The sequence below is a fragment of the Podarcis pityusensis genome (genome assembly GCF_964106645.2).
Source record: "Podarcis pityusensis genome assembly, chromosome: 14".
In the NCBI taxonomy this organism is placed as follows: Eukaryota; Metazoa; Chordata; class Lepidosauria; order Squamata; family Lacertidae; genus Podarcis; species Podarcis pityusensis.
In genome coordinates this window covers 46,689,256-46,702,140 of record NC_138039.1, presented here as the reverse complement: position 1 = coordinate 46,702,140, position 12,885 = coordinate 46,689,256, and the positions used below count along the sequence as shown (strand labels likewise).

Sequence of the window (12,885 nt, the reverse complement as noted above, 5' to 3'; positions counted from 1 at the left end):
AAGCTGTCTGCGGACAAACGTTGGCTCCCTCTGCCAGTAAAGCGAGATGAACGCCACAACCCCAGAGTCATTCGAGACTGGACTTAACTGGCAGGGGTCCTTTACCTTTACCTTTTACTCTTTAGATGCAATTAAGTCTTTCTAAAGGGGGGGGGGGCAAAAGTAGACCTGGCATTCGCTTTTCACTTAATTATTTTTTCAATGCAAATAGCAGATCAGCGGGAGGCATATTGTAGCGATGGGGCTGGGGAGAGGGTTAACCCTTTCCCTTCTATGCATGGACCCAAGGAAAACCCCACCCTTAATTCCGGTATTTGCTTTGGGGGAGGACCCTGCCCCCAATTCACTGTACACTTACCAGTTGGAGTCAGGTCTGCTGAAATCCCTTAGCTTAGACCACTCTTCCTCAAACTTGGATCCTCAGCTGTGGTTGGACTATAAGTCCCATCATCCCTAGGTAGCAGGACCAGTGGTCAGAGACGTTGGGATCTGTAGTCCAAGAGTGGGGGACCCAAGTTTGAGAAACACTGCATTAGATTGACTTCCCTGAATCAATATGTCTAGCATTGCACCACTGCATGCCTCTTTTCAATAGACAGAAGAAGAATTCACAGACGGGACACGGTTTGATGGCTTGAAGTGCATCCACAGATCTTTGTCGAACATGTGGACATACCTCTGAGTTAATTCAGGGACACGTCCACATGACATGTGTTGTCTAATATGTTGATGCAGAAACAGTTGCACATCTCTTGATCCTCCAAGACCCATGAAGAGGTCCAGGATCAAAAGTATTTTGGGTGTAAAATCACAGAGGCATGGGTGTGGTTAGGATATATGTGCCCATTTTTGATCAGGTGACTGTCAGGGCATGTCTGAATATAAAAAACTGTGGTTCATTCTAGCCCTCCAACCTTTCCCCCCAGAGATGGATGTTGCAAAGAGAGGCAGCAGCAGAACTCTGGCCCATGTTGATAACATGGATGAGTCCCCATGCTATAATTCCAATGGGTTAGGGTTACGCCTCATCAGAACAGACCCAGTTAAATGGATGGACATGACTAAGACCTTTCAACTAAAACTAAAAGTGCGGGGTCCCACGCACACTGTATATTCGAAGCACACCAGTTCCCCCACGGAATCATGGGAACGGTAGTTTGCCTCTCACAGGGCTACAGTTCCCAGGATTCTTTGCAAGGGGGAACGATGTGCTTCAAGTGCATGGTGCGTACACAGCCTAGGTGGACCAGTGGTTGGACTTGGGCAGCATGTGCAATATATATTCAAAGCACACATACCTTCCCAAGAATCCTGGGAACTGTAGTTTGTTCAGGGTTCTTGGAATTGTAGCTCTGTGTGTGATAAACTAGTACCCAGGCTGCTTCTTTTTCGGGGGGGGCAGGGGGATGTGCTTTAAATGTGCTTTAAATGTATGGTGTGTAGTCTGATGCGACCCAATCATTGTTTGATAACCAACGGGAGCAGTTTCATGATCAGTTTTCCCAGAGCCGTGTCTCTTTTAACTCGGCCAGCAGTTTCTCAGTGGGAGTCGAACTGGGATGTGAGGCTGCTTTGTAAGGTAGATCCTTGTGAACAGGGAGGGCGGGGGGGGGGGGAACAAGGGCACAGAATGCCTTCGCAATTCTTCGCCACGTACCTCGACCATGTTCTAATATTGTTCCTTGAATTGCTTCTAGGAGCACCTTCTGTGCAATTATTGCTCAGCTGACCGAGGAAACCCAGCCCCTTTTTGAAACCACTCTCAAGTCGTACGCCGTCTCCGAGGATGCAGATGCCAAGTTCACCTGCATTGTGACAGGTACGTTAGCACAGTTAGCACAGATGCAGGGATTCAGATCAAGTGCAATTGTTGTTGTTGTTGTTTAATTAAATTTGCATACCACCCTTCAGCCGTAGACCCCAGAGTGGTCCACGACATAGAATGACAATATAAAAACCACAAAATACGTAGTAAAAATACTAACAAGATCGAACGAATAATCTCTGTTCCCATAACACATTTAAAAGGGCATCAGATGTCAATCAGCCAAAGGCCTGGTTGTAGAGGAATGTTTTCACCTGGCGCCTAAAGGTGTACAATGAAGGTGCCAGGTGAGTCTCCCTGGGGAGAGCATTCTACAAATGGTGAGCCTCAGAGGATGATCTCAGGGTCTGGATAGGTTCATATGGAGGGAGACAGTCCTTGCTGCATGGCAGTCCTGAGCCCTTTAAGGTTTTATAGGTCAAGACCAGTACTTTGAACTGGGCCTGGAAACTTATTGGCACACCCTGCAGTTGGGCTCAAATCTTCTTGCCCTGGGGAACAACTTGGCTGCTGAATTCAGCACTCTTTTTCTCTCTCTTTCTCAGGATCCAGCTAGACATGATGGTGGCAGACGTGTTCGTGTGTCTGCCGCGTTTGCGCATGATGTCAGGTCTAAAATTAGCACTGAATAAAAAAGAACATTTGCAGCATAAAAAGTTACAAGGGTTTAGCAGGAAATTACGGGGCATGCACCAATTGGAAACAATGTGGTATGACCACCCCAAAACTTTTGTAATCACAAACAGTATTGTATGTATTGTTCTATGTGAAGAAACAGTTCACATAGAACTGCCCTGGTACCATCATGAGCCGAAATCATCCTGAAGCATGATAAAAATAACGTCTGGAGGCTCTCCCAGTTCAGCCCTGAGAGTTTTTTGTCCGTTACCAGGATCTGTACTCTTACAAGTCTTGTGGTACCATCCAGTTCCAGTCAGTTTCCTGGCTCTGGGTGCAAGAACACCTCACAGCCAGTTCTCTCAATCTCAAATGTTTGCTTCTGTCTCCCAAACACTGTGGCGGAATCTCTTAGAGGCACTTCAGTTTTCTCTTGAGAGACCAAGATAAATGGTTGCAGGCTGGAGCCCTTCTTCTGATAACAGGCCGGATCTGTGCGCTTGTGACAGTTTCTTTCATGGCTTGGAATAATGCGCAAGGGTGTTTTTGGTTTTATAATCCCCTTCCAAGTGGCTGAATTCCTAAACCTGGTAGTTGGAGCAGAGAGTTGATGCCTCCTGCTACTTGCATTTGAACCACACTTTTTTGCTACTTAGACACCCTGCAACAAGCACAGCACCATTCTTTCCCTCCAGCCATTTTTTCATCTTAGGGCACTTCCAGATGAGCTGTTTATTGGGCATAAATCCTGATTGGTTTGCAGGGAGATTGACTTGGCTATTTAATGAGCATTCCTTCCGATCAACCTGAATTTGCCAGGTTGTGACTGTGTCTCAGCCAAAAATAGGGATTGTAAGGAAGGGTAGTCTTTGAGAGGAACCTCTCTAGTTTCAAAAAACAATGCCAAACCCTTTTAAAATCACACTTTTGCAAATGGTATAAATTTCCCCCAAATAGTGAAATAGATTTGCATAGCTTACTCCGCACCCAGATTTCCTTAACACTTAGTTGCATTTTATTTGGGCCAGTCTATAATTTGATTTTACTGCACACCAGCTGTGGACTTGGATGCTCCTGGCGTACCCTTTGCACCCAGGGTGATCTCATCTTCGCCTCTCTCCCCTTGGCCTCCTGGTGGGCTTCAAATGCCCTTTCTGCTCCAAGATTCTGTCTCTCTCTCTGTTGCTTTCATTCCTTGACCAATGGCTGCTGTCTCGATCTCTCTGCTGTCCTCAAAGCAAAGTAAAAATAGCACCTCCCAGATGCGTGTCTGGCTTTCCCCATATATTCAGACAATTTACAGTATCCCCACCCCTTCCGTTTTTAAAAAGCATTTCCTTCCTTTTGGGTAGGCTGGGGGCTTGGCTAGCATGCCTGGTCACTGCTCCTAAGAGTTCAGTGACAGCCTGTATCTTCCTTTGAAATGACAGGAATAAATTATCTCTGCTCAGCAAGAGGGAGGTTAGGCAAGGGCACAATTGTATCTGCGATGACTAGCATCTTTTGTGTAAGATCCTGGAGCTTTCAGGGACTTCAAAGGGCAACTAGTCCACCCGTGTCGAGGCAGATCTGCTGCTACAGCATCTCTAATAAGTAGTCACTTATTAGTTCAGCCTCTACATTAAAACCACAGACAAAGGAGAGTGAATCGCTTTCCTCCACACAGCCAAAGAGGGGTGGAAAGACAGGCAAGCTGAAGTTTATGCAGACAAATACAAAATTGACAAGTGAATAATCCACTCATCCCCAACCTTGTGACCTCCAGATGTTGTTGGGATCTGACTCATTGTCCCTGACCATTGGCCATGCTGGCTGGAGCTGATGGGAGCTAGAGTCCCACAACTTATGGAGTGCACCAGGTTGGGCAAGGCTGGTATAATATTTCTCCTTTCTCAAACAGTAGAGCGTGACATGCTTAATTTCAGGGTCGTGGGTTCAAGCCCCATGTTGTTGTTTTGTTTTGGTTCTTCTTCTTCTTCTTCTTCTCATACCCCACCCATCTGACTGGGTTTCCCCAGCCACTTTGGGCCACTTACCGCACATATAAAAACATAGTAAAGCATCATGTTGAGCAAAACGATTTCTTACAGTTCTATTACCCTTCCTCCCAATTGCCTTGTTTTCCATTTTGGGGCTGGGTGTGCATCATTTAGCAGCATACAAATGCCTTCAATAAATTAAAAAATGGTACCCAATGTATGTTGGTGGGTTCAGGAACACTTGGCATGTTGTGGGATTACAGAGAATTGCCACCATCTTTCTGCAGTCACTGTCATAGGAGAGGCTTCCCAAGGGATATGAAATTGCTGATTCTCATTTCACTCTGTGTACCTTCCAAGGAATCAGCCACTTGTGGCTGTGTGAATGGGACCAAACAGTTGACACACCTCAAATTCACCTGGAGTCATATTCCTCAGCCCAGAGTTAGATGGAGAGAGATTCAATTGTTTGCATTTAAAGGCAAACCTCCCCAATTTGCACTTTCTGAAACAGCACAGGAACTGAAACACAGCCATCTTCTATAATTTGTGCTTCTCCACATTTTTCGCAGTGCAGTTCTCCAGTGGAGTAATGTGTACAAAAAGGTGTATATTAGGGTAAAATGTGCAAAAGAAGTAGCAGCATAAATTTATTATTTGTGAAAGGAGTGTATTAGGACTGGGCATATCTGGCTTTCAACATCACAATATATCACCAGCTAAATATTTTTATATACTGATATATCACAACGTCTGAAATAAGGATGGAGTTTCATGGTTTTTCCCACATTGTGATCTTTGCACAGCGCGCGCGCACACACACACACACACACTGATTTGCAATATATTGCCAGGTCAAAAATTATGAAACCGATATAAAAATATGGATTTCAAACCTGTTTTGGACAATATATTGATATATCGCCCAGCCCTGGAGTGTATTAGAGGAAATTGCTTTGCAATGTATGTATAACAGACAAAATTGCACACACAAATGTGTGTATTTTAGCACACATTTGCAGTAAAATGTTGATGAATTTTCTCAAGTCCTTTTAATGCATGACTTGGACTTTTGATTTTTATAATCATCATGTTTTTCATTTGTTGTGAGGGCTGTTCATGGTGAGATAGAAATTTGTAAATAAATATAAGTGGAGAATTGTCTCCCTCACTGGGCTCTAAGCCTATGTCTGCAAGTAAACATGGACCCAGACCCCCTGAAACTGAATATGTATTCAGGAGGGTGGGGGATTTGAGGGGGGAATTAGCCATATAGGAAAGAGTTAAGTGGCCTCCTGCTCCTCTCTTGACAGTTGTTTTTTTTTTGCTTTTTGCTGCAAATCACACCTCCCTAGCCTCAATTTGCAAAGAAGAAGCAGACAAAATTAAATTCCAGTCCAACTCCCCCACCATAATTTATTTTCGTGAAGTGTGATAAACTTCTCGAGTGAGATGAGATTGCATGTCATTTGCAGGTTTTGTCCTGTATGAAAAAGGGCACTTTCCTCTATGCAAGGAACCTGGCTTTTTCTCCCCAAAACAGCCAGATAAAAATTAAGAAACATCTGCATCTCATGGGCATGGTCTCCTCCAGATGTTGTTGGACTGGCACTCCTGAGATTAATTAATTTTGAGTTTATTAAATTAACACCCCAACCTTCCTCACAGAAGAGCCTGGGGCAGGCTGACCATCACTGGCCACTGGCTGTGCTGATGGGAGTTGGAGTCGAGCGATCTCTGGAGGACCTCACCTTGGCTATCCTGCTTGGATTGTGTGGGTTACTGGGCTGAGAGAGGGGGTGGATACTCTTGGGGCCATGGAGTCTTCAAGCTGGATGTCCTCTGTTCTCCAAGCAGAAATGGCTGGCATGTTTCCAGGCTCTTTCCTGCAGCTGTGATGTCTAACAATTTACTTTAAAAGCAGCTGTTTTGCTTCCCTCCTGGAAAAGGCCATAGATTCTCAGGCGAAACAAAATAAAAAAAATTCCTTCCAGTAGCACCTTAGAGACCAACTAATAATAATAATACAGTGGTACCTCGGGTTAAGTACTTAATTCGTTCCGGAGGTCTGTACTTAACCTGAAACTGTTCTTAACCTGAAGTACCACTTTAGCTAATGGGTGCACGATTTCTGTTCACAGAAAAGATCACAACATACCTGAATAAAAAGAATAACCCAATACCCCCCCCCCCGAAAAGAGCCACATTTTAAAAGGGTATAGGATGTCAAACAGATCAATCAAAGGCCTGGTTAAAAAGGAATGTTTTTGCCTGGCACCTAAAGGTCTGTAATGAAGGCGCCAGGCAAACTTCCCTGGGGAGAGCATTCCACAGACGGGGAGCCACTACAGAGAAGGCCCTTTCTTGTGTTGCCACCCTCTGGACCAGGGGTCAGCAAACTTTCACAGCAGGGGGCCAGTCCACTGTCCCACAGACCTTGTGGGGCGGGCAGACTCTTTTTTTGGGGGGGGGGAATGAACGAATTCCTGTGCCCCACAAATAACCCAGAGATGCTTTTTAAATAAAAGGACACATTCTACTCATGTAAAAACACGCTGGTTCCTGGACCGTCTGCGGGCCAGATTGAGAAGGCAATTGGGCCGGATCCGGCCCCTGGGCCTTAGTTTGCCTACCCATGCTCTGGACCTCTTGAGGAGAAGGCACACGAAGAAGAGCCTCAGAAGATGATCTCAGGGTCTGGGTAGGTTCATATGGAGAGAGGCTCCTTCAGGTATTGCGGTCCTCAGCAGTTTAAGGCTCAGGGGGGAGATGAGTCTTTCAGGTTTATGGGCTTCTCTAGATGGTTGGTCAGAGTGCAACAATAGTACTTGTGGGTAGATTTCTACTGGACTGTCTGCACTGATGGGAAACAAAGCGATATGTCTGCCCCAAAGCTTTTGCAGACGCAAACAGTGTTGAAAGTGGGGTCACATATAACACCCCTCCCAGCACCATCGTGAGCACAAATAATCATGCATGCACAAGGACCTGTGGAGGGGGGCCTTTGGCTGTGTACACACCACAGATTCAAAACATGTCCCCAAGAGTTCTGGGAGCTGTAGTTTACCTTTCACAGAGCTGCAATTCCCAGCGCCCTTCGCAACTTACAGTTCCCAGGATTCCTGGGCAGGAGAGGACTTTAAATGTTCTTTAAATGCATGGTGTGTGCATGTTGTGTACAGTGGGAATCCCTCCATGGCATATGCAAAGTGTGTACATGGTTTCTCCCTTCTCCTCCCATGCCAAACCTGGCAGCCTCATCTGTGCATGATATCCTCAGTTATAGAGAATGCCCCCAGCAGCAGCACCTGTGACTACTGGCGATGTGTCTGAGAGATGTAATCAGAGTCCCTGGAGGGAAACGGTCTAACCAAGTTCTTGGGCAGGTCTTCAACATGCTGGCGGGGGGGGGGGGGGAGAGAGGCAGCTCCTATTACAGCTCTCTCTGACCACGTCACTCCTGTGATTCTTGGCCAGAAGAACTGCTGAAGGGGCAGGGATGGCAAGCCGGCTGGCCCTTCGCTTCACTTTGGCCTCTTTGCTGCATTCTGTAGCCACTGCGTCCATGTGGACCAGTCGGAGATCTTGGTAGGAGCAAGGCAAGCCCCTCTGAAAGGATGGTTTTAATGGGCAATTTGACGTGGAAATGGACCCGTTGCTGCCCCAGTTAGAGTAGTTGGCAAAGATCTCTTTCTCCTTTAATTGGAGAAGGGTAGAACATCTGCTTGGCAGGCAGAAGGTCCCAGATGATTGATTGATTGATGATTTTCAATTTTATACATTTCAACCATTTTATAATCATTTTAACATTTCAAAATTTGACTTCCTCCCCCCTCTTTCTGTGGTTCCTTAAATTTATTTTTAGTTGCTAAATATCCAAATTAACTTAGTTCACTCATTTATTCATCCACTTTAAATACACGCTTTTATAAAACTGCAGGTTATTACAATAATCCTGCCGATGTTCTTATCTGTTTACAATTTATTTGCAAATCTTCCATAAACCATTTTTATTCTTTTATAATAAGTTTGTCATCTTGATTTCTTATTTTTCCAGTAAGTTTCTCCATTTCTGCATATTCCATAAGTTTTTTTTATCCATTCTTCTTTTGCTGGGACTTCTTCTGCTTTCTATTTTTGGGCAAGTAACATTCTTGCTGCTCTAGCCGCATAATAAATTTCTATACCGTTTGGATAGTTCTCTCCCTATAACACCCCAAAGGAAAGAAGGGTCCAGATTCAACCCCTGGCACCTCCAGGAAAGCTTGGCGAAGGATTTTGGTCTGAAGCCTCGAAAGGAGGGGATTAAAGTTAGGAAAAGAGCTGCTATTGCATCTTTTAAAAGCCATTCCTGCAACAAAACTGCTTCCTGGCTAGTTGCACTCTTTGCCTAGGACTCATTGCAGTGCAGAGATGGCTCCAAATCTGGTTAGAGAGCCCTGCTTTCTCTGTGGGGCTCTCTTGCGCAGTCCTCTCTGTGTGAGGGGACTTCGGCCCCCCAGGCAGCCCTGCCATGGCCTCTCTGCAAGGCGGTGTGTGCCTGTGAGCTGAGATAACTTTTTGAACTTCGCCCAAGTGCCGAGACCTAAGCAGGGGAAGGGAGAGGATGGAATGAGAGACACTGGAGGTCACCTTGGTTGTGGCAAATTGGAAGGACAGTTGCGAGAGAAAGAGAGAGGCTGGTTTTGGAAACTGGGAGGAGAGAGGCAGGCACCTCCGGAGAGGAAAAACAGGCAAGGTTTAGCTCGTCCCCTGTTTGCACATGTGTGCACTTGTTTTTATACTGCCCTGCCTATGCACATTGGGGTGGGTGGATGTCCTCATTTTATCCTCACAACAATCCTGCGAGGTAGACTAGGCTGAGAAGCAATGGTGGCTCAAGATCACCCAGTGTGGTTTATGGCTGAAGGGAGACTTGAACTTGCATCTTTCCAGTCCATGTCCCAATAACTGCATAACCAGATGTGGAAGAGGACAGGGGCATGTGCCCCTTTCTGTAGAGATGAGGGATGAGCTGTAGAGATGAGGGAATTTCAGCAGGTAAATCTACACCCCTGAAATCCTTTTGCACGGCTTTAAAAGGGCGCAGGAGCCTTGTTTTCCTTGGCATCTGGCCTCCCTATCTCCTGTGAAAACTGGCTCTGGCGGAGGAGCCGTTGTTGGCTCTTTGGTTGCCTCCGAATCCTGTCCTGCAAATCCAGGCTCTGTGATTAAGAGAAAGGCCGTGTGAAATAAATAATGGCAGTCGGATACATCTGTGTATTTGCAGAGTGTGTGTAGGTCCTCAGAACCGCATTCCTATTTACAAAGCTGACCTCTTATATTCCCAAAGCACACCTGCATGGAGCAAGAGCGACCAGAGGCTCTGGTCCTCTTATTTTCCCACAGTCCCTAAGTCAGAGTTTAGAGCCAGTGAGTGACCTTGGAGATCCTTAGTCTGCTTGATTACCACCTTAAGGCCCTCCGGACAAGTCGCTGCAGAACTGTTCCAAATTGGTTTCCTATAGCCATTCAGTATCTTGTAAGTTTGACTCCTATTTCAGCGTGTATGTGTGTGTGTGTGTGTTCGTGTTCTGGCAGGAGCTTAATCCTCCCTCTTGTGGACCAGAGATAACCAGGGAAGCACAGCGGAAAACCAAGCTGCACCCTGGACGCTTTCCCCTCACAGTGCAAACAGTGTGTAAATCAATAGGAATGGGTTTAGGAAATGAGTCTTATGTTAATGCCTCGGGTTTAAAGCTGTAATTATCACTGTGCAAACATCCCTGAAGCTTAGAGGGCATGCTGAATGCGCTTTGCAAGAATATGATCCAAGCTTATGCACGGTTCCCAGAATGGGCACTATTCAAGAGCCACTTAAGGATGAAACTGTCTGGGATTGAGCTGCTTTCCTTGGGTGGATCCATGCAGCCTGAGCTTTTCTCGAATCCAGAGGCAGGAGAAGGCAGCAGTTGCCTGCAGATTGCTTGCTGGAGAAACGCTGCCTTTTGAGAATTAGCTATGGCCAAGCTCCCCTCTTTGCTCACTTTGGCTCGGCTCAGGATAAGCCGAACTCTTTCCTCAAACATCACAAAATAGCTCAAATGATTTCTGAGGCAAGCCAAACTGATTTCCGAAGCCAACATTCACTTGCTCGGTCCCTTAAATTGCTGTAGTCCTTGGGGAAACAACATTTTCCAGTGATTATTTGCTGTATTTCCCTCCCTCCTGTTTGTTAGGAGGCTAGGATTTGCCCTGGGGGGGCGGAGGTGGGCAAATATGGCTGGCTGGCAAGGTAAGGTTTTTTGTATTTTTTTGTGGGGTGGGGGCTCCATGGGGAATCAGAATTCAGGAGAGTGATGCTCGTTGCGCATTTGAGACAAGCATCATCGGCTCCCGAGTCTTATGCTTACAAGTTGGGAAATATGAGCCTTGACTCCTCTGAGTCAAAGGCATATCTAGCATTGTGTACCACACACTGATCCCAAATGTCCTCTCAGTTCCCCCGGGGACATTTAGGCTGTAAGGAAGGAGTGGGGGAACCTGTGTTGCTAGGATACAGCCCCATCACCTCTGACCATTGGCCATGCTGGGTTCTGATGGGTATTGGAATCCCAAAACTGCCTAGAATCTGTGGTGGATGGTGCCCATTGGGACTAGTGAGACAGAAGATAGAGGGCCTGGCAGTAGCTGGAGCACAGAGCCAAGGATAAACAAAGCCAGTCTGTTCTGGTTTTGCCCCTAGTGAGTTCCATGCTGAGAACACAAAGGGTAAGGTCTTCTAGTAGTTGTGTGTCCCAGGAATTTAGGTGAGGGCCAGCCATGGATGAGTTGAAGAGGGTTCAATCAATGGGTGTCAGTGAGCAGTTGGTGGTTGGCCCATCTAGTGCCTAAGCAGGAAGAAGCTGGCAGGCAATGCCATCCGCTAGACTGGATGCAAATATGGAGGCAGACCTGTGAGGGCAGGCTGAGGCTGGTGGGGCACTGCCCCATTTGCCGTCATGGATCAGCCTCCACTGTCCGGAAAGTCACAGGTTCTCCAACCACTGCTCATGAGGAGCTATGGGTGCAAAAGCTACACTGCAGGAGCCATCTCTCTGTGCCCTCTCTACTTGTTGGTGCAGGGAGGACTGGACCCAGAGGAAGCTGTTTTGTAAGGCAAGCGGGCAACTTTAACTCTCCTTGGAGGGGTAAGCAACTTTAGAGACGAGCGATTCCTTCCCTTCCCCTCTGGCCCATCTTAGTTCCGTATGCCCATAGCTGATCCTAGCAAGAATATAGCCTCTTTGGCTCAGAAGCAGCCAGTCACACATGTTATCATGATGTCATTGTACTAAAAAGGCAGATGGCATCTGTCATCCAATGGCATTTGGAGGGCACAAGCAGGCTGTGATGCAACCGCTGTTGCTTCTGTCCAATGGAAACTTTGGGTTCAGTTTACAGACTGTGATGCTTGGTTCTCCATGGAGCTTCTGGTCCACTGCTAAGTGTCTGTTTTTTAACCTTAGGTTTCCACCCCCCCCCCCAAAGCAGGCTCACTTCCTAGAACAGCGGGGATGTTCTCATCGCCCATTTATGTCAGATGTGACAAGAAAAGATCACCTGATCTGCACTACACTCTTCCCAAGTCATGCTTACGAACGGTTGTTTGTTCCGACGGGTGAAAACCTGCCATATGGTGAAAAACTTCCCATATGATTTAGCAGCAAAGGGGTTTCCTCTTCGCTTTAACATGCAATTAATTTAAGCACAGGTTGACTTTGGCAGGCCATGCTGGAATCCCAATGAATCAGGTTTCAGAGGGTAGTTTGTTTTTTTGATACGTCTAGATCGCAACTTGCCATGTCCCAATTTAACCTGCTTTTGGGAGATATTTTAGCATGTGGTTCATTTGCAATCTGGACATTTGATGCAATGTTTGTAAGTCTGGGTCAACCTACCCTCCTTTTGCATCTGGACAGTCAGGAATATTATTTCCTTGTTTTACTCCTGCCTTTATATCCTCCCCCTTCCTCTGTTGTCTCCCCCAAATCTCTGGATTTTGGGTCTCATCTGCATGATGCATGCAAAGCAATATCGCGCCACTTTAAACAGTCTTGGCTTCCCCAAAGCATTATGGGATCCTGAGAGTTGTTATGAGACCCCCTATTCCCAGAGAGCTACGGTTTCCAGAGTTCCGTGGGAAAAGCTATTGATTATTAAACCACTCTGAGAATCGTAACTTTTTTTGGGGGGGGGGGGGACAGGCACCATTACATTTTTATTATTGTTGCTGTTTGTTTATTTAGTTTATTAGTTGCACAATTTTACAGAATAAATCAAAGGGACTTACAACAATAAATAAATCATTCATTAAAACCAGCATAAAATAAAACATAAAAGTTTTTTAAACTGGCATATTTTTAAAAAGGCAGGATTAAAATATCCACTCACTGAAAAAGACTACAGATAATTAAAAGCCAAAGGCTTTGCAGAAAAGAAAAG

At 46.0% G+C, this 12,885-nt stretch overlaps 1 protein-coding gene across 3 annotated transcripts in view; it reads left to right on the top strand.

Moving 5' to 3' along the window:
• ALPK3 (alpha kinase 3) overlaps positions 1-12,885 on the top strand; it is a 68,805-nt gene that overhangs the window by 14,692 nt on the left and 41,228 nt on the right. For all 3 annotated transcript variants that reach the window (XM_080980249.1, XM_080980248.1, XM_080980250.1), the window contains one exon: positions 1,698-1,819. In XM_080980249.1, the coding sequence (XP_080836375.1) occupies positions 1,698-1,819 (122 nt within the window). The remainder of the gene's footprint in view (positions 1-1,697; positions 1,820-12,885) is intronic.